Source organism: Dermacentor variabilis, chromosome 3, assembly GCF_050947875.1.
Source record: "Dermacentor variabilis isolate Ectoservices chromosome 3, ASM5094787v1, whole genome shotgun sequence".
Lineage (NCBI taxonomy): Eukaryota > Metazoa > Arthropoda > Arachnida > Ixodida > Ixodidae > Dermacentor > Dermacentor variabilis.
In genome coordinates, this window is record NC_134570.1 from 45,520,268 (window position 1) to 45,546,659 (window position 26,392).

The 26,392-nt window shown below is 45.0% G+C and overlaps 2 protein-coding genes across 2 annotated transcripts in view; both read right to left on the reverse strand.

Annotated features, from left to right (window-relative positions):
* The window catches only part of AP-1-2beta (adaptor protein complex 1/2, beta subunit), a 30,809-nt gene extending 18,006 nt beyond the window's left edge, over positions 1 to 12,803 (reverse strand). The window contains exons 1-9 of the mRNA XM_075684915.1: positions 12,528 to 12,803; positions 12,337 to 12,402; positions 11,967 to 12,072; positions 10,702 to 10,837; positions 9,679 to 9,924; positions 7,662 to 7,922; positions 6,668 to 6,822; positions 6,386 to 6,526; positions 1,641 to 1,806 (exon numbers count right to left, since the gene is read on the reverse strand). Coding sequence (XP_075541030.1) covers positions 1,641 to 1,806; positions 6,386 to 6,526; positions 6,668 to 6,822; positions 7,662 to 7,922; positions 9,679 to 9,924; positions 10,702 to 10,837; positions 11,967 to 12,072; positions 12,337 to 12,373 — 1,248 coding nt within the window. The 5' untranslated portion in view covers positions 12,374 to 12,402; positions 12,528 to 12,803. The remainder of the gene's footprint in view (positions 1 to 1,640; positions 1,807 to 6,385; positions 6,527 to 6,667; positions 6,823 to 7,661; positions 7,923 to 9,678; positions 9,925 to 10,701; positions 10,838 to 11,966; positions 12,073 to 12,336; positions 12,403 to 12,527) is intronic.
* Positions 12,804 to 13,456: 653 nt separating this feature from the next.
* The window catches only part of Ypel (Yippee-like), a 40,108-nt gene continuing 27,172 nt past the window's right edge, over positions 13,457 to 26,392 (reverse strand). The window contains exon 5 of the mRNA XM_075684920.1: positions 13,457 to 22,394. Within this exon, the coding sequence (XP_075541035.1) occupies positions 22,305 to 22,394 (90 nt within the window). The 3' untranslated portion in view covers positions 13,457 to 22,304. The remainder of the gene's footprint in view (positions 22,395 to 26,392) is intronic.

Genomic DNA, 26,392 nt, shown 5'->3' on the forward strand with positions numbered 1-26,392 from the left:
TGTCGCTCTCCACATAGGCGTCGAAGGAAGAGACTGCAGGCAGTAGTTCTGCAACCGCAGTCCACAGGTCTCCTGGGTTGTTGTCGGTCACCTCCAGGCAAGCTGCACAGGCACTTTGATAAGCCCTGCTTTTTGCCAGCAGTTGCTAAAGGTGAACGCTTTCAAGTTCCACCATGCTCCTGTGAGCATTTCTGCTGCCTGACGAATATTGATCGCAGTCGGCTGCTTTAGGCGGAGGTTGATAATGAACTGCTGCATCAGGTGCTTACGAAATTCTGCTTTCACACTCTTTATAATGCCCTGGTCTAGGGGTTGTAGCAAGGACGTGTTTTTGGTGGCTGAATCTCCAAGCAAACGTGCATCAGGCGAACATTCACAATGTGAGCAGAGCAGTTGTCGGCAACCAGTAGAATTCTTTGGTCATCCCTCCCCATTTGGTCATCGAGTTTGATGAGCCACTCGGAAAAGAGTTCTCTGGTCATTCAGACTCGTTTGTTGGTGCGGTAGTTGTACGGTAACGACATGACATTTTTCATGCAGCGAGGCTTCGCGTACTTGCCAATGATGGGTGGTTTAATTTTCTTCGTGCCTGTTGCATTGCAGCAGAGCAGGACTGTCACGCGATGCGACTGCTTTACTTCTTTGCACTGCTGCCCTCTGAAGTGCATCGTCTGATCTGGCAAGAGCTGATAAAAGCATGCGGTCTCCTCCGCGTTGAAAATATAGTCTTCAGAGTATGATCCAGCTACCTCTAGCAAACGATTATAGCACCACAAATCCATGCCTTCTCTGTCAGCAGCCTTTTCCTCGCCCAAGACTACCTGCCAAGTTATTCCGTTCCTTTGGTGGAAACGAAAAACCTAACCCGCACTGGTGTCGAACCCAATTATTTCAATTGCATCGTCAAATTCGCGGGCTTTTCCTTGGAGCATTGGGCCAGACACGGGAAGTTTTTACAGTCTGGCATCTTTGAAACACGTGAGAACAGCTTGGTCCACATTTTGAAAGTTTCCCAGTCGCAACTCGTAGGAGCGAGTTGCGACTCGCGGTGAAGCTTGACAATCTTACCTCGGTCTTTCAAAATGGTCACGACGGTCAACTGGGCAATGTCACGCTGTCTGCACACATCGCTTTGCTTTTTCCCTGTGTCAATTTCCTGCAATACGTCCAATTTGTCCTGCAGCGAAAACTGCTTTCGCTTCTTGGCACCGTCTCTGGCTTCATTCATCGTTGAATCTCGCGTGAAACAACCTTTGTCAAACCTTTGTCGTGAAGTTCTTGAAGTTTGTGGTGAAGCAGTTGGCACTCGACGTGGTGATGATGATAGCTGCTGCACTCGCAGTATGTCTCACGCAAGAATTGCAGCGCTGTTACTTTTAGCCGGATTCGTAATACCAATGTTTCTCCGTTATAAAGGGGAAGATAAACCATGCGCGTTATTCTGAAATATGCGCTGTATTGAAATTCATAGTTCTGAAATATTTTTACATTGAAAATATAGGCAATCTGGCGGGGATTTTAAGTTTTCGTAAATTTGAGAAATTCATTAATGTTCGTTCGTAGTAACGAGATTTGACTGTATATCCGGCATGCTCTGTCGTCCCGTGGAAGCCGTAGGAAGTGCACCATGGGGAGCTCACCTTGATGACAACGATAGCTTCTTGGACAACATAGTTGACCTTGGTCTGGATGAGGTCGAGCAGGGTGCTGACACACCGCTCGGCTGACGGCTCCACCTTGATGGCACAGCGACCAATGGCACGCACAGCCTTGCGCACAAAGTCCACGTCCACTTCTGTTGCGTACCTTCACGGGAGAACGTGAAGAAGGTTGAACCTCAGCATGAACATGTAAACGACACATGTGACATCTAAATGGCAAGTAAATGCAACCATTATCAACTAAAAATTAATTCAATTCTGGGATTTGACGTTCCGAAACCACAATATGACTATGAGGCACATCGTAGTGTGCCTCATAGTCCCCGGACCCCGGATTAATTTCAACCATCTGGGATTCTTTAACGTGCACTGAATGCATGGTACAAGGGCATTTTTGCCTTTCGGCCCCACTGAAATGTGGCAGCCGTGGCCGGGATTTGATCCTGTGCACTCGGGCTTAGCAGCACAACAGCAAAGCCACAACACCACCGGGTTATCAACTGAGTCAAGATATAGATGGGCAGCAAATAATCACAACTCATATTGCAATACCAGCTCTAGAGAGAAAAATAAATTGATGGATTTCACTTACTGCTCATAATGATGAATCATGCATTCATAAAGCGTATTTGCTCAGAAGTGCATAGTCCAACAAGAATTAACGTCAAAAATGAACTTCTATGGACATATTAAATAGCGCATCTCACTTTGTAAAACTACTAGACAAGCAAGCCATAATTGGGCATTGCTTCTGTCCCTCACTCTTACCCATGACATTAACCCTTTGAGGGTCAATGACGTAAATATACGGCACCACGAACGAACTCCAAAATGGTCGATGCCGTAAATTTACGGCGCCGTCTGTACGTTTAAAAACCGCACCAATTTCCTAACTTTTTATTTTCTGTCATGTGCTGCCACTATGTCCCATACAGGGAATTTTTTTCGCGCACCTCCCTTTCTCACTTTTCGTTGCATGGTTTGTTTTAGCGCTAGTTTGCTCCCCTGCGTCTATATACTACAGCTCGCACATTGGCGTGGGCGAGGGCGGATGGCGGTTTGGGCTTTGTTCCATGGGCGGTTTCGGCTTCTTGCGCTTGCAAAACTGATGGCTATCTCGTTACTAATTGCTCAAGGGCAACACCGCTTGTTTCTCGCTCGTTTGGTGCTATCGGGGGTGGCGTAGGTACGATGCCGCCGTGCATGCGTTTCCGTTGCCTTTTTTTTTTGAGACTCGTGAAAACTAATTGCCTCTGGTTGGCGATAAGACGAACATTAGCGGAAGTTTGTCACATATTTTGCTTTTTTGACGGGCACACAACCACACAGTTTTCTAGAGTGCGCGCACCTATGCAGTTCAATTACGCTATGGATGTAGATATCAGTGTAAGAGCAGGAACATTTGAGTCTTGCGAATTATTCTCGTGTGTGCATTTTCAAAGTCTTGAACGCATGAAATTTTCAATTCTTATAAGTTTATTTCCCTTTTTACTCTTGTTATTCGTGAATGAAGAGTACATATATACCAATGGAAAATATTTTTTTCTCACTTTACAGTTGCCCTAGAAAAATTATGTTAAATTTTTTTTATATAACTCCCTAAGAAGAATTGGAATCTGCAATTAAAAAAAATCGACCTTAGGCGGTCGCATACGGCAAAAAAATCTACCCACAAAGGGTTAACTGTTCCAGGCCTTCTCACTCAACAATACATAGCAAACTGATAGTTTCTAAGAGAACGAATAACTACACGATCTGGACAGATGGCAACTATCGTATTTATTCTAACTTACGTTGACCTCTATACCTTTTTTTGAAAATTACCCAAATCAAGCCACTAACCTATCCATATTTACTCGAACCTAACGCGCACTTTTTTTCCCCGATAAAACGGGTCCAAGAATAGCCTGCGCGTTAGAGTCGTGTAAGACCCTAAATCCGCATTACCATATCGCCATCGCCATTTCAATATGGCCACCTCGCACGCGCTTCGAGCTTAGCTGCCATAGCTTTCTCCATGTGCTGTAGTAAGCGTGCTTAGGTACAATGTAGCTTAGGTTAGTGCACCGTCCGTCTTCCCGGTCTTTACGTTTTCTGCATTTGCTCTACAGCATGGATGTGCCGACTGCAAAGACATGCATAGTTCATCATGATGCTGCAATTAAAGGAAAAGTGATCACGTGTGCGGAGACTAACGGAAATCTGGCCGCATCATGGGCGTTCGAAGTTCCCGAAACTTGCGTGCGGGACTGGGGCAAAGAGGAGAAGCTTTCTACTCCGACGGCTGCTACATACGGCACGGCCGCGCGGCCCCTATCTTGAAAGCAATCTGTGATGGAGACAAGAGTCTATGCATCTAGGCACACCGCGCTCTGTTCTTGTCACTTATTGCGCATTGAAGCGAGAGACCGCGCAAAGGTCAATTCTCTCGCTCCTGCTATTGCACTTCCACACCAGCATTCTGATAAAGAGTTTCCACGGTCATTGCGTGACATGTTCATGCTTGCTTGTGTGCACGTGACACCATGCTTGTTAATTTAGTTAGTAAGCGAATGTTTAAAAGCTTATACGGCGGATAAAACTGCCATCCTTACTTTTTGCATAGCTGTCTACTAATTTGCTATCGTAATTTATGCTTTGCCTTTTTGCCTAAACTGCAATTTCTTTAAAAAATTTGTCGCAACATTAGTGTATTGGAAGTAAAGCTTTGTTTTTACAAACGAGAGAAGGTTGTATTTGTGTATGAAAGAATGAGGTGTGTGGTACTGTAAAGGACTTTTGTTTTTTTTAAGTTGCGGCAAACGGGTGCACGTTAAAATTAAAGGCGGTTTTTTTTTCCCCCTTTCTTTTAGCCACGGAAAACGGGCGCGCATTACTATCAAGGACGCATTACAATCTAGTAAATACGGTATTCGTCAACAAACAATCTCTACCTATATTCGTGAACAAAGCTAGCAAAAGCACCGAGCTTCCATAAAGCCAGTCTGGAGGTTATCCAGGCTGCATAAGAAATCCTGCATAACCAACGCACTCGACGGAACCAAGGATGACATTTGGAGTGCCAAGGACGCCTGTGAAGCATTTCATGAGGACTTCTCTGGCAGTTCCAACGAAGATGCAGCTTATGGCATCAACTAGTAAGATTTAGTAGCCAAGCTTACAGTAAATAAATGTGTGTCATGTTCAAAGTTTCTCGTTTGTCTAAAAAGGTATGGGTACACAATCGAAACTCATGATCACGAAATCCCGCAACAACGAAATTCTCGTGATAAAATACTTTCGTATCCCCGGCTTGATTGCATTTCGTGCCTCTCGACAATGAAATGTCACTGTACAACAATCCTGCACTCAAATAAATTTGTTCGAATGTAACCCCACATATTACCTACTCGTGCAAGGCTGGCAGGCTGCAAAATGTGCTCAAATGTGATTGCTTCGCAATAAAATTGCATAAAATACCACCACGTTGCAAATTGCATAAATACCACCACGTTGCAAATTGCATAAATACCACCAAGCGCCAGAAGCTGCGTTGGAAACACGTCATGGCCGCCATCTTGTTTGTTGATTGCCCATTTGAAGCAGCACGCATGTTGCTACTGACATGCGACGACAGTTTTTGCACCCTTGGTGCAGTATATAATGTCTGCCTTGGTGAGAAAAATGCAGCAAAAACAAGAAAATCCGCATCCCACCGACGTGGAATTGCTTATGGCACATGAGATGGCAGTCATAGCATGGAGTGCCATGCAACAGTTCCCGACTGAATGATCGCCCAGGAATATGCATCCCTTGCTTCAAGAATGCTGGCTTTTGGTGCCACCTGGCAGGCTTTGCGTGCAGATTTGGCGTCTGACATGAATTTACATGAAGGGCCCGTATTCTCGATTGATTGCCTTCAAGTATATGAGATACGATCACTTTCGCGCTCGGCACCAGACGTGTCGGCACCTACAGGTGTGCACTGGAGAAATGCTGCTGCACGCGTGGAGCACTGTTGCTATACGTCCAGTGTTGCGTTACGCAAAATCTCAGAAAAATGATCATATCTCCGAAAGCAATTGACAGAGTATACTGTTCCATGGCAATGCTGCCACTGCCGATTGACACATGTGGTGCTTTTTGTACTGTCAGCAATGCACTTCTATACCCTCGAGCAGAGCTTGCCAAAGTAGGCCAATGGAATTTGGGCAGCAAAGTTTCGTTCTGCAATGCATTACCTATCTGTGCTGTCTCATTTCGCAACAAGGAAATTCACACGAAAGTGAATTTTTTAGAGTTTCCCTCCGATTTCGTTATTGTGAGGTTTAACTGTATATTCATTCTTTTTTCTCGGCTATTTCAATGTATAGGGGTCGATCATTCTCATCTGATCTATCTTCGAGTAATACGGTAGTAGACGTGGCCAAAGGTCTCATTTTTATTTGACACCTTCAGGTTTTAGCAGAACTTTGCCTAGTCAGCTCAAGTACAAACATATAGGAGAAGACAGAGGTAGTGCCCTGTTTGCCTCATTCTCATGTTGCCCTGTCCTTAGCTCATAATTTCTGTTCACAGCAAAGTTTGTCCTACTGAGGGGACCGAGCACTACACCCCTGTCCTTCAGGATAAGTCATTCTATTCACTGAGCCAAATGCATAAACTACACGGAGGTCCAAGTGCCACAATGGTGACATCGTAATCTCAGAAGTGGTACTGTAAAGTAATAAAGACTTGACACTCACTCTTTCAGTTCAGCCAGGACTTGAGCAATGTTTGCTTGGGATGCAAGGCGGATCATTATGTCCAATTTCTCCAACTTCACGTATATTGGGTCATTATACTTGACAAAGAACACCTTCATTTCATGTTTCAGGATGTCAGGCCTGCAAAGGAAGAGAGAAGCATGTGTGTGTCGCCTACTCTGCCTACATGCCAATACGTTCCCACGATGCAAACGTAATCACACCATAATGATTTGAAGTGACTGCACCTATACACACACTCACACAGGAATTAAGCCTTACCTTTTTTGCACAATAAGGTTGATGTTCCTGAGTGCCACATACTGCACTTCTGGTTCACTGGACAGCAGAGTGACCAGAGGAGGGGCCAGTTTCTTTGTCAGGGTGGTGATAAAGTCGGAGTCGCTGCTCATCATCTCCATGAACTTCATCAGCACCTGAAGCAGCGAAAGCATTCATGAGCACTAAAAAAAAATTAAATCTGTAGTTTTACGTGCCAAAATCATGATCTGATTATGAGGCACACTGTAGTGGGGTACTCTGGATTCATTTTGACCACCTGGGGTTTTTTCAACGTGCATCTAAATCAAGTACACAAGCATTTTTCTTGCATTCCTCCTCTCGCCCCCCCATCGAGTGTTTAAGTTATTCATGCCCCTCATAGCTCATAATATAGGCAGGCATCGATTATCACTGTGCCCTGCATGAAAGGGCCCTTTGCATGGATATCAAATAGTAGGGGGAAGGGTATGCAATGCACATATACAAGGAGGTTACAAGCAGTGATGCAGTACATTAATACAACCAAGCAAGTCAACATTTACATTAAAAGAACTTTGTACTGCCCAACAGGAGACAAGGAAAAGCCATTCAAAAATAAAAGGAATGAAACTGAAACAAAGAATGGGGTTTAATGTCCTGAAACTGCACAGTATATTATGAGCGACACCATGTGGTAAGAGGAGGGGGGCAGAGGAGCTGTGGATTAATTTCAAACACCTGGGATTCTCTAACATGCACACAAAACTTAAGTAAACGAGCAATTCTGCATTGTCCCTTCATCGGAATGCAGCCGCTGCAGCCCAAAGTTTTGAGCCCGTGACACTGCGCACAGCAGCAAAACCACCGCGTAGCCACTGCGGCGTGTCGGTTTATCAAGTGAACTAGTGCTCCAATCTCGCACGAGATACAGTCATCTCGAGTTTGAAAAATCACTCGGGCAACACGGCCAAGGCAACAACCACTGCATAGGAGAGTGGGATAAGCTCGCACTGACCTTGACTGCTGACAGCACCACGGCCGCGTTGGCGTGTGCCAGGCGCGGAGTGACCCGCTCACAGATGCTTTGGGCCTCGCGTTCGTCCTTGGGCGAGTAGTTGGACAGCGAGTCGAGGATGAACACTTGACCCCACTCGGTGCACTCATTCAGTGCAGTCAGCAGCTTGTTGATGGTTGGCCCACTCATCTCGGACAGTGGCTGGCCACTGCTCGATGCCTCATTCATCTCGGAAAGCGCTGCCACAGCATTGGCCACTACCTGTGTCACACCCGCAGCATCATAAGATCAGCGAGAACTCTGGAATAACTGGGCTGGCACAAAGTGTTACGCTATCCAACCAACAGTGCATACTGTTTCACAACTTGACAAATGGACATGGACAAGTATGCTTTAACACTAATCGTATGTGCTTGGCTGTTTTGACACCGCAAAGTTCTGATTTAAACACGGGAAAATTAATCCGCAGCCTACAGAGGCATTTTGATATGCTTGAGAGAGTTTTCAATTATGCATTGTTCAGCAAACCAATTACTAATTAGCCACTGTACCATTAAGTTATTAATATAAAAAAAATGACATTTACTCTGCATGGCCAGAAAAAAAAGGTGATCAAGTTGTTCTAATTTTCTTTGATGTGGAAGTGTGTTTTGGCATTACAAAGTTAATGTGGCATGTCAGAACTAAAGCACATCTTGCTCCTTCTTATAGTTAAAGATATTCCTCGGCACAGCGTTGCCTAACGAAATTTCTATTTGCTCTTAAATTCGGTGACATCTACATTACATTAGAAAATATCGAGCAGATCCTGAAGGCAATGGCACACCTGCAATGGCGTGACTATCATTAAGCTTTCTTGCAATTATGCCTGTGCTATGAGGCGTTAAATTGTCTTTCAGCTGGTGTTTACCTGTGCACACACACGTACACATGCATGTACTACTTCCAGAAATTATGCAGCAATCACAAGCCACAGGGTAATAAGGGTGTATACATCTTGTGCAACAGTAATACTTAACAGTCATACACTAGAGCAGGCTAAACACCTCAAATTTGCAATGCTGGTTGCAAACCATTCTGTAATTTTCGAGTAGCAAATACGCTATTGCAAACAAAATTACAAAGACTTCTGTGATCCTTGTGACAAAAAGACACATGAGAAACACTGCAAATACAGTGTTGACCATCAAATGATGGGCTTTCTGTGAGTGCCATTCACGAAGACATGCTGCAATGTCAAGGAGCGGTTGTTTTACTGTAACATCAAAAGGTAGGCCATAGGAAACAGAGTGGAAGTCTGCAAGTTAAACTTTTATCACATGGCATGCTTAAGTGTAGACATGTAATGAGGAGGGAAGATAACCGATGGTCACTAAGGGTTACGGACTGGATTCCAAGGGAAGGGATGCGTAGCAGGGGGCGGCAGAAAGTTAGGTGGGCGGATGACATTAAGACGTTTGCAGGGACAACATGGCCACAATTAGTACATGACCGGGGTAGTTGGAGAAGTATGGGAGAGGCCTTTGCCCTGCAGTGGGCGTAACTAGGCTGATGATGATGATGATGATGATGATGATGCTTAAGTGTTGACCAATGTATCTGCATTTCGTCCGTTTTACACTTTGCCTGTGCCATAAAGTGGCCACAGCACAGTCAGATAATTATGATTTCATCATTAGCCACAAGACACTGTACCCATTAAGCCACTGCAGCAGATACTGATTGCACACATTAAGCATTCAAAATTGTAGCTCAAATTTTTCATGAAAATTTTTTTCTTTTTATAAGTTTAGGAGAAGACGTCACATCATTAGCTATCAAGTGCTAGTATTCTCATGACACTGCTTTGAATGTCGCAATTCAGAACCACAAGATTTACAGACAGTAGCAAAGTCAAAAAGCCAAACGTGGCCTGTTGACACGTCTACACAAAATGCTGAAGCCAGGTACACAACCCTGTAGCCTGCATAAAGCTACTCCTACAATTTCATTTCACCTAAGGATTAAGAAAACGCACCATAGGGTTGGAATCAGAGAGAAGGTCTCGCAGCTGATCCAAAAAGCCCTGGTCCTCCACGAGGGGGGCATTGATGTCATGCAACTTGGCGACGCACACGGCAGCCGTCTTTCGCACGTAGGGGTCCTCGTCTTTCAAGCACTTCCGCAGGGGTTCGCATAGGTACTCCGTTATCTTGTCCACGCGGATGCAACCCATGGTGCGTACCGCCAGCGCCCGGATGAGGGGGTTGCCGTCCTCACAGTCCTGAGGGAACACAAGACAGTAAGACTCGGGACATGGGTATCATTATTTCTTGTTTCTGGGAAGAAACAGCCATTATGTTTTAGGCAACAGCCAATCTTTAAATATCAAAGGCGTCAGTAAACATGTGGAAGTAAGAATGATGACGACTGATAAGGATTTACATCGTCAAGCAGCACCTGCATTGCGAGGGGTGCCGCTCTGAAGTTTGACCATGAGGGGTCCTGAAATGTGCAGCCTAATCTATAAACACATTGGCATTTTTGCATCTGTCACAATGTGGTCATGTGAGCTGAAAGTTGGAGACAGACCCTAGGAGACAGATAAATGAAGCTTTGGATTTTAAGATTTATGTAGGTACTCTCCATCCCCATGGCTCGTAAGTGAAAATGAGCAGCAACACCTTACATATTACAGCCACACATTGTACAGCCACGGTGTGTACACTCCCTCCACCTTGCGGACTTTGCAGATACGTCTTGACATATTCAACAATGATGAGTTTGCTGCCTACCAGGGTGCCCATACGGTGCAGTGGGATGAATAAGAATGAGGTATCCTTTGCCTGTGCTGCTATCACAGAACACACAAGGCAATCAAACGCATATGCAGACTGTTGCCACAGAACTTTCCCATCCACTCTTGCTGCCTTCAAGTGATCAATGCATATGCAGGGTGAATGACCAGTACAAAAATCCAATGCGAGTGCTAAGTTTCCAATGTGTATGAATCATTCACAACTTAAAGAGGCAGAAGATATGAAGAGCATTGGCTACTCACTTTTACAAATGTATTCACAGCCATTATAGCCATATCAGGTTGACTCTTAGCATAATTCATCAGGTAGAGGTAGACAAGTTTCTTCAGCTCTAAGTTGTCCGTCTGCATGCAGTTTACCACATCTGGAAACAAGGCACTGGAAGAAAATGCAATGTCTCAGTTGTCAAGTTTGCACCAATCAATGCAAAGCACGTACATAACAGAACCGCAGCACAGGCCAGCAAGCTCCAGGTCATGTAATGGTAGCGCATAAGCTACAGCACTCATTTCACGCCTGGAATTATTTCTTGCCACAACTCCCGAGATGCAAATCGTGTACAAGGCCACATGAACTACATTCAGAACTCCCCAAATCTCTTTCTTTAGCTTAAATAGGCTGCCTCTAGATTGCTGAGCATGGGCTTTATTTAAGCACACTTGATCAATCAGAGGTATTAAATTTCGCATAATGTGTCGTAGCAGAAGCCACAGCCCACTTACAGGCATTGAGCCAGTTAACAAAATCAGGCTTCGCGCAGCTTGCGCAAAGGAACCAATCGCGACCGAGAAATTCGATCCGGATCGGGCTTGATCTCGATCAAAAGTGCGCCGTGTGACACCCGTATAATGTACCATTCCCGTGTTCTTCAGTACAAGCGTGATTGCCGAATGCCCCGTTTCTGAACTCATAAGACATCGTTCCCATTTACCGGACTGCCGGCCCAAGTTGAACGGAACGGGCCAGTTGCAGCAGGAATCGCTGAACGACGAAATTATGACAGAAGGCGGACTTTCATTTTCAACATTGGACAGACATGCGCGATATCTGTGGTGATATTGACAGATCTCGACTGTGGCCTGTCAAATTTTCACGTACTGAGCATTCCATGATCATGCCGAAATGCGCGATCTCGACGGCAAAGGTTCTGCAGACGAGTTTTGGATGTTCTTAAAGGCACAGACAAGATAGCCAACCGGCGCGCCATAGCTAAAGAAACAGCAGGTCGGTGGTTTTGAGCAATTTTTCGGCGCAACAAGATCGTTACGCTGTACTAACTTTACCAGGGAGTGCAACAGTCGCTTATGTGCGGCTGCTGCAACGCGCCGCGGTTGCTACCCTTAAAGCTGCGCGAGCTGAAAATTCGCAACCCTTCGATCCACTACTGCCGTTTTCCACAAGCGTTAAGCGAATGCAAAGTTCATCAGCAGCAACGGAAACACTGGGGAAAGTGTAAACATGCAATGCAGTGTTGGAAAGGCGGCCGCGCTACGGCGACAAGTCCCACCTGACATCCTTGCCGACTGTCATCGAGGCGATTACTTTCTTCACTGCTTCTCGTTTCTTCTCTTTTTTGTCGCTGTTGAGTTCGCTCTTCAGCTCGAATATTTCACCTGGAATCGGACAGCAACGGTCAGCTGACGGCCACGCACGCAAAAAATTTGGTCGTCTCGAGCAAACGACCGAGAACATGAGCCGGTCGGCGTTGCCGCCCCCCTCAGAGTGAGAGCTGCAGAGCAAAGGTTTCGCCGCCGGCAAAGAATCAAATTGAGTTTAAGATGTTAAGCGAAGCCGTCTACAGAACACATGTTCATTATCTGAGGGCTACCTTCACATATGGTACAGGAAAAAGAACAGAAAAGCGTGCTTAAACTAACCTTTCTTGGTTGTCGTGAAGTACTTTGCGTCAGTCATGATTGGCTAAAGTAGCGGTGCACGGTATTCTGTTGAGGCGAAGAGAAGAATGAACAACACTGGCAGACGACACGCGAGCGTGTCGCACCTCTCTAAACAACATGTAGTAGCCGTGATAGCAGGGAGAAAGCCCATCTAACATGCCAAGACTCACCGAAAAGAACGTGATTTAGGCGTAGTTCAGCTCCCCTCTCTGAACGGTTCGCGTGTGAATGGGCGCTGTGTTCACTGAGCCGGAGGCACCATATCCAACCAGCCTCGATACTTGATAACTAGCGGGGCTGCTTTGGCAAAGAAGCGGCTCTTCAATGCACGGAATCGCTTGGACACTTTCCTGGCATAAAGTGCATATACGCCCCTGAAGGAAACACTCCCGATTATTGCTTGTGCTGTGCGCTGCGCAAGCCCAGACGAAACTCGCACTCTATCCGGAGCGTGGCGCTGCTATCCGGCAATTTTGTTCCCTCCCCTCGTGCATCGTTTGCATGCTCGTATGGAGACACCATCGCAAGGTTACTGCGATTCACCATTTAAGGAAGGAGTTGGAATAGTCTAGGTCTTCGATTATTCAATACATTAACGTGCAGTAAAGCTTTTATTTCTGTCGCTGTGAAATGCTGGCGCTTACATAAAATTTACAGCAGTCTCGCGCATTGGCTGCACCACGACTGCGCTAGTGTTGCGCAAGGGACGCACAGATTGTAGTTCGTTAAAATATACCAGTTCGTAGTTCGTGCCAGTTTGTAGATTGTAGTTCATTAAAATATGCCAAACTCCCTTATTTTTTTTTATGGCGACGTTTCGTAGATGTCGCACCATTCGCTACTTCGTAGTACAATCATTTACCGCCGCCCAGCCAACGTGCGCTTATTTACTACCAAGAAAAAAAGAAGCATAAGCTAATGTAAGCTGGCATCTAATTAAAAGGTTGTCCTGCAGGCTATGTAATTTCTTCTGTGCTTAGAAAATTAAATTTAATTTGTGCAAATAATTAAGCTTAACCTAGAATACTATGGTTAATTCATAATGCAGAAACTGTGCATGTTTATGTTCTGTGACCCATGCGTAGAAATGACAAATGAATACAGGGACAGCAGCTCTGCTTTATGCAAAAAAAGTTGAAGACACATGACTCGAACATCAGAATATGCTTAGTCACACTCCAGACTTGAAGGCTCTCTTCGGTCAGTCTTCTCCTATGTGTACACACTCCCAACGACAGTGATGATGGCTGAAGGCAACTCATTTGTAGAGCAGATGAGGCGACGACACATGGTATGGAGTAAACAAAGCACAAGTGACTCGCACGCAATGGTTGATGCGTCTATATAAAATATGCATGTCTCGCACATTACAGCAGTAGTTGCAACACCAAGCTTCACAGGATGAAGAACACAATACTTTGAGAAGAAAAAAAAAGTAATACGGAAGAGAAAGCTTCGCACTTGCGTATACAAATAGCTCTGGAGCCACTACATGCAAGTGTTTGTTGCGTGACCACATGCTCATCGGCTCCGACACAACAGACATGTGACAACCGCGCACGCTACTTTACTGCCTCAGTCGGCTGGATGTACCGCAGTTTAATTGCAACAGCTCCTACAATTAACAAGCCATTTCTAAAAACCGGTTACAGATGATGTTCCCCATGCAATGGAGACTTCAGTACAACTGTCTTCATTCCCCAAGGAATGTATGCATCTCCGGCAAATTGGCAACTCGCGCTCAGTCACAAACAGCACTCCCTTCCTCCCTGGTAAGAAAAATCTGAAACTCGTGCTGTCGCTTTACAAAGAACGAGTTTTGTTGTCCTAGGGTGACCCTTTGAAGCATGGAAAAGACCGGATGATCTCATCTCATGGAAAGACCGGATGCCCCAAGATGATGCACCTTTGCATGCGCACACAAGGAAACAGCACTCTATAAAATTTCGACCTATTGAAGTGTACTTTGCCGAAATAGCACTTTGAAAATGTTACACCTTTCCAAACGCATTTCTGAATCTAAGCGTTGCCACCTTTTGAAGAGCACTATGCCAAGATAGCACTCCCGAAATATTATTTTGTCACATAACAGCAATCGTAGTCATTCTTGCTAAAGTCCCTTTCCTTAATGCTGTGTGCCCAGTGATTATCCTATCAATAAACATAAGGTGCACCTGAAGTTATCGACAGTAATGCAGTTGGTCTGCACAACAGTGGAGGGAGGTGGTGGTGTGTGAAATGACAGTTATAGCACAGCTTTAAAAATGCGACGCCCTTTTCATGCCGCATAACGTTAACTGTTGTCAAGGGCAAGAAATGCACATGAGATTGGCGACAATTGTTGCAGAGTAACGAATAAACTGCACTGTAAAAGACGTACAATTTTCTGTGGTGTAATGGGACAAATGTACACCCCAAGAGGTGCCATGTTTCCAATAGCAAGGAGTGCAGTGGTGGGAAGTGGGGAGATTCAGCATTCCTTTGGGGACTTAATGCATGATACAAGACAGCACTCTGCATTTTCACCGAACATGTGAAGAAGAAAAAAACGAACAAAAATAACTGCAAAAAAATAAATAACTTAAGCTCATTAACTTGCATCTCCCTATAGCATTAAACAAGGCCACTTATTAATCTCTCAGTTCCAACATGTCAGGTCCCTGTTGAGACCCAACAATGACATGCCCAGCAGCATAACACGTCAGAGAAACAAATAAAGGAAACCGGCAAATAATGAAGGAAATAAATACAGTGCTATTCCCTCAATACAAGTTATATAAAGGCTTTATGTGACTAAAGTGCGCTCCACTGGCAGAGAACAAATGTCGGCACAATCGTCTCACGTGGGGAGACAACAGCTGAAGTGCGCCGACAGGCTCAATGTGGAGCAAGATGGTCGATTCAACCAAGGATATTTCACCGCAATATGAACACTGCCAAAGGCAAGGTTCTCTGCTATTATATGCTATACATCTATGGCTGTTAACAAAATACCTGTAGATACACCGACAGTAATGCAGCAATTATTCATCATTAAAAAAAATTCGTGCCCACAGCGCCTGGTAGCCAGTATGTTGGGCTCTTCCGTGTTTAGTCATTCTGTCTGAAAGCTATAGGCATCCTTAACATGTGAAGGTTTGGCTTAAATAGGCAGCAGTAACAGTAGATAATTATTTGATGCAGACAACCACAAATTTCATCAACAAACAGTAATCATCACATAAACTTCAGCCAACTAGGATTCCAACATAATGGGTAAACGGTCAGTGTGGCACAAGAACCAAGAGTGTAGCAAAGGTGTTAGGACTGTAAAGGAAAGAACATCTTAAGGAGTTTGGACAGACGTTTGCACTGACAGCAAAAGGACCAGAACACCAAGTCAGTGAAAGTTTAAAAGATTTAAAAGGACCATGACAACAACTTGCAATAAGCGATGCAAGGAGACAAGGCTAGCAGAAACTTTGTTAAGGTCAGAATTGAAAAAATATAGCCACAACTGTGTACAAAATGAAATCATAGCAAGGCTCCTGAACCTGGCCACGTAGTGAAAAGAAAGCCCAGTAAATCTCGTCACACAAGAAATCTTCGCCTCAAGGTTTCTGCAGATAACCGTTTGTACAAGCTAGTGGTTTTTGTACCACAACACCAAGAAGAGGGACGGAAACATAACATGGGCAAAAATCCAGGCAGGTGAAAGTCACAAGTCTGCTTTGAAATTGGGCAATCACTGCATGTGCTTAAGAGGAAACATCCAGAATAAAGGCAGTGCAAAGACAAGATGCAACACAAAGATAAATACAGTGCTGCACTTATGTGTTGCACAATGTTTTCACATAGTTGTTCATTATATTCCTGCCCCAACCTGCCCGTATGATCATCACTCTCCGTTTCCGTGACAGCAATTACGAGGTTGGTAGAATATATTGAAAGCAAACTAAAATTACACAGCATAAAAAAACAAGGTTTTTGTCCAATCTTGCAGACAGACCAAGAAAAACAAAAGCTAGATGTGCCACCTGTTAATGCAAATTTCATGGAATGTCTTGTCAACTACAAGTACCTATCAAGTATCTCATAGGGGTCACCATGCAAAATTGTAATCCTCCTCCTTTGATTCTGGGCCCTTGATGAGCGACTGAGAAAGGAAGGCAACATTATTTCTAACCTATCACATAAGTGTTTTCAGGCATTCTTGAGCCAATGCAAATTGTATTTTCACAGATCAAATGCTGATGCAGATCACTTTCAAGTGCATTTTCCTTCGCTTCTGGTCTGCCCTGTTCATACTTCCTTCGTGCTTTGGCAACACTTGAAAGGTTCAGGAAAAACGGACTTCAGCGTGGATCAAAACTGCCCACGCGACAGCGACACTAAGTGCTCATTGTCTGTCTAAACTTATTCTATAAATGTAGACCACAACAACATTTTTCATTCATTGGCATAGTCCAACCAACATTAGGAAGCACTTATGAAGCAAGTAATGATACTTCACAGGCATGGGACAATTGCAGTAAGCAAACCTGCTGAAAAATCCCAGACGTTTGCCAGAACAAGCCCCTATGCACTAGCCAGCACACTCTCCTGACATACATCGCTTCAAGTGTTTTGACAATTCTCAAATAGTTTTCTGCAGTTAACAAGGTGACCTACACTAGCTAAAATGCTCGCACGTACATGCCATCAGCATTGTCCATGAATCCACTGTAACTGAAGCAACACGAGATCTGGCCAAAAGACCAAGACGTCGTCATTGCCTTGCATTGCATGCTACTCTTCACTGTGAATTACGAGCAACACTGCAGTGATTCAGATCACAAAATGTTCAGAATTGGAAACAAGTTAGTAGCTCATTAAATAGGTAGCACGAGAAACATTAAGGCAAAAATTTCACGTGGAAAAGGTTCACGTCTCTAGCTAATAAGAACTTTAGCCAAAAAATATGTCACAAGGCTTCAATCGAGCAATGCCTAGCTCAGCCAAGAATGAGCTGGTGCAAACTCTCTTTCGGTAGAAATCAACGCTGCCAACGATAGAATCCTAATTTGTTGGGCATACTCAATGAAAGAATTTAACGTCAACGCTGAAAACTGAACGTGGCTAGCATATAGAAAAGCCACAGACTGCACGATATACAAGTAGACAGTTTCTGCACTTAGCGGTGCCCATAAAGGTAATTGTGAATATGGTCTGTTCTCACAAAATGTAAGGGGAACAAAAAATGCCTTGGTGCTACACAAGAGATCATCTCTCCATAATCGACAGTAGTACTACTTATTAATGAACAAGGATCTGCCTTGTTATAAAGAATGAGCACTGAATTAAGAACAAAGATGCACAAATACTATACCCTGTTTGTGCTACACATAAGTACATGTCTTCCAGCATCGCCCAAATAATCCCAATTTCTGCCCCTTCGTCCGTATCTGCCTTATGAAAGAATCTGCTCTCAACAACGCTGCTAATTTGACTTTTATGACAATTGACTAATGAACATTCCTTCCAAAAGTATTTGGCATTATTGTGAATGGACATGGCCGTAAATGACCATTCCCATACACAGAGATTCCCTCCGGCTGCGCGTGTCCACACCCAGTTAGTCCCTACAGTGATACTGAAGAACATGAACTGAGCACATGTAAAACAAAGACTCTGCTTTGGCTGGACATTCTTATTTGACCTTCCAGGCAATCACTCTGCTATCATATCCATGTAGCAAAGATCAAGTAATGAAACTGATGTGCATTACGGTTAAGAGTACAAGTTCTGAACCAGGCAACAGTGCTTCGAACAATGCCAGTGTCTTTTTCGCTGTTCAGTGTAAAGTGTTTGTCACATAACCATGTGTTCCCCAATGTTTACCCAAAAAGCTTTAGGGGCACCATCCACAAGACAAAAAATACTTAAAATAAACGGGTCCAGTCTTTGTGCACAGCGGTGTGTATAAACACCAGCACTTTTTACAATGTACAGTTAGAACACCGGTGCCTGTAATTGAAGAGGCTTCAAGACTGCATGGCAGAGCCGCATTACCAAGAACTGCAGAATTAAGCACCGTTACAATTACTGGTATTTATTAAACCAATGTTTTGCATGTCAGAGCCACCACGCAGTTTTGGAAGTCTTTTGACCACGCGTACCAGTGTTGCGGCTCACACTGAACGTGACTGTACATGCTTTGATGCACACAAGGTGACAAGTGCACAAACATCTTAAACTCCATCCTAGCAGATTTTTTTGAAGAATCGAGTCGCGTAACAAAGATTTCATGGTAGCTGTGGGAAGTTGAAACTAGACGACTGGCAACAACAAAGAAAGACATTGATGTGCCCACAAGCATGGCAATGAACAATACGGACTTCCAGATTCTGTTTAGAATCCTTTTCTTCCCTTGTCCATATGAGCAAGCTTTATAAACCTCAAGTGAATTTCATGGCTTTATAAAACTGAGCTGTTAATATCTTGGGCACTATTAAAAAAGTAATAACAACGATAAGCTGGTAGCTAGTTGGTTGGACAAAGTTAAGTTTACGTAAGGTACAGGGCATGCACAAACTGCAAAAAACATTGATCTAAACCTTTGTTTGTAGTGCATGCATGCCGTATAGCCCACATAAATAATGACAAGATGGGCAAACTGTACAAACTCCAAACACACATGCGTGGAGCCAACATGAGGGAACACCTGATTTAAGTTCAAGGCTTTCAGTTAAGAAAATTCTGAGGAATTAGTTCATTGATGGTGACCTAGCAGTTGCCCGTTGACATGTTTCTGGTGCAATTGACCCTTTAGATAAGTTCCAAGCTGGCTTGCAATGCAGAATGCCTAAAATATGGCAGCTCAACTCCATAGCTAAAATGTCCATCAATGCATAGTGCATTCTTTGTTTTCGTGCACACCTTCCCGTCATGTTTAATGCACGAAAATAACAGTGCATCAATTGTCCAGTAGTCCCCATTTTAATTATGCGCCAGTCACCTAGAGCAATTGTGCGTAGTGAAAAAGCTAGCTTGGCGCTTTCCTAAAAGGGTCTATTGTTGCACTAGCACCATTAAGCCATTGCCTTTCTCAACAGCTTGCCTTGTAAGCAACATCAAGGAAATCCCAAAAACCTGTACAAGCTACCTTGCAAACAAAGGTACCATATAGAGCACAAAATGGCCAAATGTCACCGGCTTCCTACAGTTGTGTGTAGCTAGACAAGCAATTCTTGTGACATCATTCATTTCTACCCTGACTATCCAAGAAGGCCAAAATGGAGAAATATCTCTTGCAGTTCTGAAATAACACAAGGCTTTGAATACTGTTGGTATAGCGTGCCCTTACAAGTGAAATTTCACGGCAGCTTATAAACGTTGTGTGCCAGCCAATTAACTGGAGTAATTATAACAGCATGCACGTGCGAGTGCTCAAGGATTGTCTAAAACTACCCTCGCTACAACTGCTAATGATTTCGGTAAACTGGTGAAGCAATGCACTTATTGAGGCCTCGTCTCGCACAGTTGTGTCCAATGGCAGATACCAACAACTGCCTGTTAAAATTGGATGAGCATGTCTGTGGCGGTAATTAAGTAGGACAACAAAAGAAAGAGAGAGAGAGATAAAAAAAAACTAGAATTCACACTGTGGCAAGATTAGACCCAGTCACTGATAAATTGAGACAAGTGAGATGTGCGACGAGACACACCATGTTCAGTGTTTCATGTGCACAGACCGCACATTCCGCGCAGCCTGATCTCACATATTGCAATCATGCTTGTATTAAAGAAGGACAAGTGCTAAAGAAATATAATCACAGATAAAACTTTGTTGTCATTGCAAGAAGCACTCGCAGCAAGTGTCGAGACAAACAAACAAACAAACAAACAAACAAACAAGAACAACAGCAGACTAGAGGATGCAGAGAGAGAGAAGACATTCACTTTAGAGAAACGCACACAAACACACGAAATAGTGCTGGCGAAGCTTTTCAAGAAAAACACGTCAAGCTCTTCACTTGTGATCGTTCAGGCAGACAATGTCACACGTGCTTCACATGCATCTTGTGACCCAGATGAATCCCCACTCAGCCCATGTAAACAGAGTCCATCACACTTCACAGCAGCATTCAAGGCAAACACACACATTTTCATACATTCAAAGGTAATGATTTAAATTATTTGCAAGCACACACGCATACACGCAGACGAGCATAACATCACCATTTCACTCATAACCCTCTCTCAAGAACACACATACACGCGCACACATTCTAAAATCCTCAAGTATATTGAGTAAAAAAAATCTTGACAACAACAAGCCCTAGGTCCCGTGGTACCTGACCATGCCTAGATGACAATACAATGGCATATTTGTCCTTGCAGCTGGCTTCGCTGCATCATCACGGTGTCACCACCCCACAAATTACCGGGTGTCAGGGGAGGGGGGGGGGGAACTTCCGTGCTTGTTCACCACGTCTTGTAGCGATCACACGACAACACAGTCCCCCACACAGTCCTCTCGTGGCGAGTTCGTCACCGAGACAGAAGGGCCAACTTGACGTCATAAACACAGCACTACTTGTTTTGAAGTGGAGTTTCTTGCCCTGCATAACGTTTTCGCAGAACTTCTGCCTGTCCCCGACAGATTGCCACACCGGAATGGTACAGTAACCACCCCTGCTTTGCAGTGGGGTACGTCAAAAACAAGTCTCCAAATCAACTACACTTTCAGACAAAGAGTCAATTCCATTTTTAGCCGGGTGTCTGATGACCTACCATGTATGAAGCTAAGGAAACACACCTCACAGCAACAAACTATATATGCTATGTTTCAAATCAGCTCTTAAGACACCTGGCTTGATAGAAGAACCTTGTTTAGGCTCCTAGGTCAAAATTATTTTCATCACAGAGTTAGTCTTGAGCACAAAAAACATAGTTCTACTAAGATCTGCCTCAAGAAGTGCAGAATTTCTTTTAAAGAATTCATCTGAAGGTCAGCACCACTGTTCTATATTAAAACACTTCTCTAAAGAGCACTGTATTCTTTTTTTTCCACCGAGCTAGCCTGAAGTACAGAAACACCTTCCTACATAAACCTTTTTCCTCAAAGAGTGCTGTATATTTTTTTACCACCGAACTAACCTGAAAGACGGAAATAAAACATTCACCTCAAGAAGAGCGAGATGGAAAGCATGCTATTCCTTGGCCTTTGCCTTAAAGTCTAGGGTGTTGTGCCAGTCTTGTCACCGGTCAGGTATGCAAATGCATCAATTGTGATTTAAGTTTTTATGCCATTTTGCTTAGGTCTCACAAGTAGTGAAGTCTCAAATAATATCATGAGCAACAACTGCCGTGCGTTACAACCCCCCAATTACTCGTTGATGACTTCGTCTAGAAAGTTGAGCATGCGGCTTTGAGCAATAATGATTAACCGCGGTTCCCCCAGTACACCTTCGTTACAAGCCCCAGAACAATGACAGAAAAACGTAATGGCACCCTAACCCTCGCTAAAGAAACGAACACCGGAACAAGTTAAATTCAATTTGGCCTCAATGAAACAGGCACTTCTGAACGAGCCCCTCACTGAGTTATCAAGCTATCCTGTTTCTTTTACACTCGTCTCACCTCAGCCTCACTGAAAACGGTGGTGCAAATGGAAGGAAGTGCGCTGGAGAAATGCGGCTTTTCAATGACAGAAAAACAACAACGAAAGAATGACCAGTCGGGGAACAGGCAGGACCTGCTACGCTAGCAACCGGGCAGACTTGACTCTCCTAGCATCAGGGACAGCCGATTTGTCCGAAGGCCGTCCCACTTTGGCTGCGGCAATGCAGGTCCACCCCTCAGAACGGTGGGAAGTACTGTGGCGGTGGGTGGCCATTGCGAAATAGGGCCACCACGGGGGAGGAAGGGGCCGACGACGACGAGGGTGGCGGCGGCACGTCCTCTTCCTCCACCGGGGCGTGTTGTCAATCCCAGCCATTCTCCTTGATCATGTGAGCCAGCTCGATGATGTACTTGCCCTCCTTGTACTTCTGGCTCGACTCAAAGGCATGTTCCTGCATTTGTGAAGGAGAGACAGGCCAGCACAAAGTGTCATATAGGTGTAATTTAAAGATGGGAGTTATTAGCACCTCCATATTACAGTATGGAGATGAGACTCTCCCATTCAGAAGAACATATGCAAGCAATATGGTAATGCAATAGCACATTGATTTGCTGTAGATGGAGCAGTCAGGAATAGAAAACCTATTCGAATTGATCACTTCCTAGCAGGAGTTCAAGGTAAGTGAGCAACTAGACATTCCACATGCAGAGGCGATACAGAACGACAATCAAGCCAAGGGAAATGTAGTTGGTGGCAATGAAGACTAGGGTGGTGGAACAAGGTTAAGAAAGTTTCAGAGATGTGTGGATAGCACCGGACACGGATATGTGAATAGTATAAGGAGGAGACCTTTTACGATCTGCAGTGGAGTCAGTTAAGCTGGGGATGGTGATGAGAGCTTTGGTGACAGGGAACCTGGAGGGGGGTGTCACTGTGACATTCCAAAGGTTTTGTTCACAGTTGCAGAGGCCAGTCACTCGGGTTTGGTCGAATTAGAGAGTTGGGCATAAATGAGATTTATTTATTTATTCAAAAGAACCTTACAGGCCCTATGGCAGGGCATAAAGTATGGGAGGCTTATTAAACAGTAAAGGTATAAAAAGTAGAAATTTCCAGTGCTATAAGGAAATTACCGTGTTACACAATATTGAAGGCACAGGAAATACAAAGCAATATCTGAAGGCACACGAACACTTGTTACTATTTACAGAGCAAAAGGAATACTGTTTATGAAAATAATATACAACATTGCAAAAATTTGTGATCAAATACACTAGATTGGGCACTCGTGAACGGTATTAAATGGGAAAAGCTTAAGTAACTGAGAGCGGAACGTGTCGGGATTAGATATGGAGGCTATGTTATAAGGGAGGTCATTCCAGAGATGAATGGCACGAGGTAGTGCAGATGAATTAAATGCATTTGTTTTATCGTATATGCGCATGAAACTGAACTGATTATGTAATCTGCATGAAAAAGAGTGGTGTATTTGCAGTTGTAACTGCGTTCGTTTATTAGTGTAAATATATTTGTCAAATAAGCACAGAAGAACGATGTTGCGGCGGATATCTAGTGGCGGCAACAGAAGGACTAGACTAATTTGTGTAATGCTTGAGTTTATACCGTAGTTACTTGATATGAACCGGGCTGGTCTATTTTGTATCATTTCCGTCATATTTAATAGGTAATTTTGATGAGGGGACCAAATTGAGGAGGCGAATTCTAACTGTGGCAAAATGAATGTTTGGAAAGCGAGTTTTTGAATGTTTGGCGGGGCATTTCGCAAATTGCATTGTAGATAGCCAAGAGAATGTGATGCTTTGGCGCATGTGGAAGTGATGTGTGGGGCCCATGAAAGATTCTCTGTAAGAACAACACCAAGGGACTTATATAATGAAGTGTGGGAAAGCATAGAATTATTAAGATGATACGAAAATTTAGAATTTACATATTTTTGGCTGAAGCAGATCACCTCGCGCTTTGTAAAGTTTAGTGTCATGAGCCATTTGTTACACGAGTTACAATAAGGTTAAGATCTGCTTGGAGTGCCAAGTGATCGTCAGTCATGTGAATAGGACGATAGATTATGCAGTCATCGGCAAAAAGGAGCATGCAATCTGGGTGGGAAAGTCGTTAATGTAGATAAGAAGAGTAAGGGGCCGAGGACGCTGCCTTGTGGCACACCAGAGCTAACAGAAGAAGGCGGGGAAGAGAAATTGTTAACAACAGTAAACTGTTCTCGAAAAGAAAGAAAATTACGAATCCAGGATAATGTTAAAGAGTCAATTCGTAGGGCAGATAATTTAGAAATAAGGAGACAGTGGGGTATGCGGTCAAAAGCTTTAGAAAAGTCAAGAATGTGGGGTTCTCACACCCATGCTCTTGGGACAAAGGAACAACACACAGTAGTTCAAACAATCACAAGGGCATTTATTGCACCTTTCATAGATCAATGCCTGATAGCTGAGTTGCTATCCACAAAACATGCCAATGGGCGCGCTACAAATCCAGAAGTCCGACTCACTGCGACCGGATAGCGAGCGAATATGTTCGCCCTATGCTGGGATCTCAACGCTTGGTTGTTCGCGTGTACGGTCACGCCAATGGTGGTGCGTTCGAAAGCAACCACGCGAGACGGTCTCGCAGAAGCATGGATCGGCGCACGCGCGGCACGGCACGTCCGCACTGCTTGCTGCCCCGAACCAAAGAGAGAGCGCCTTCTCTTTCGGCGCCCAAGTAACCCCGCCGACAGCGCAACACTCGCGCCCTCTCTCGTACTGCGCCTACACCACTCCGACCGCCGCGCGTGCCAGGCCACGCGGCGAAGCCGGATTACAGGAGACATGCCGTGCGGGAAAACAACATATCAGGGGACGCATGAGAGTCGCGCATCCCCACATCCCCCCAACCTTAAATCACTACATATTCCGGCGAAACATGTCACACGCTCTAACATCAACGCGTGCTTCGCGAACAAGGTAGTACATGCAACATTGGCCGCGCCGAGGAAATGTCCACACGCTGTCCATAACATGCGAGCCAACATTGTCCCTGGGTACACCGCTGGCGTCCGCCGGTCACAGTAGCAGCTTTGCAGACTCGACGGCACGATTCCAGGCCATGACTCCGGAAACGACAACTCAGTAGTCGGTACGAGCAAGCGTCGCTCGCGCCGACGCGCCCTGCTGGCAAGTGCCGCCATAGCTGTCGGTGACCGCCGGCTCTTTTGTCCGCCGCCGAGGGTTGTGAGCTGAATACAGGAGGCCGCCGAAGTCGCTGCGCCGAAGTGGCCACAGCATCACCATCGCCCAGGGTGGCTCGATCGTAGTCCGGGGCAGCAGTGCAGACAGTGTGCAGGTGACAGCAAGCCAGGGGTGACTCCAATCACGCTGCGTACACTCAACACACTCGGAAAACACTAAAGTAGTGCAAGGGAGAGGAATTCTGCATGCGCATCGCCCACGTGGTACGATGTTCAACTCAGCTACCAAAAGATCGGGCAGCTACTCGGTTGCTAAGTTCATGTGAACGAAGCTCACTTCCTTGAGTCGAACGAGTAATTTCAATTCGTGCGAGGCTAACTAGAATGAGGGAAGCAAAGTGCAACACCTCAACACGACGGTCCACCAGGTTGTGTCCCTCCACGTGCGACAGGCAGCTTCGTAAAGCCTTAGGCCTAAAGCGTCGCTACCCTGACAACAACCGGCATCCAAAAAACAACACCCAAAATGAGCGCACAACAGGCAGCCGCGAGGAGACGTCAGCTCTGTTAGGTGGTCCTGCCCCGCTCGGTGCACACAGCATCCGAGTTGACGGCGCCCACCGTCCTAGACGCTGTCGGAGCGCCCGGTGCCAGGCCACAATACCAGTCAGCCCGTAGCGGCACCCGTGGCCCACGGCCACCCGGCTCCCAGAGCCGCGAGTTCATCAAAGAGATAGAAGAAGCTATTTACATAAGAAATTCGGACCACCCACGAGGCTTCCGTACTCACTCGCTGCAGGCTTGCGAATGCTCCGCGGGCGCTAAGCCTCGCTCTCCCAGGATGCAGACCACGTGGCTCTCGCACAGACGAATGTCATTAAAAAAACACTTGCGAAAAGGCTTAGCATGTTGACATGTTCAAACACAGTTCAGCCACCATCGCCTCGCTCAAGAAAGCACGCCGCCAACGCTAGCGATCAAAATCCGCGCTAGCCATACGCTTCAGTTCAAACAAAGGTCTCGAACGAAGCAAAACAGTTAAATCTATCGTCCGATGCCCCAAGAGGTCCAAGTTGGGAAGTCAGATGTGGGGTTCTCCTCCGTACTCTTGGGACAAAGGAACGACAACACAGTAGCGCAAACAATCACAAGGGCATTTATTGCACCTTTCATAGATCAATGCCTGCTAGCCGAGTTGCTATCCCCAAAACATGCCGATGGGCGCGTGACAAATCTAGGAAGTCAGA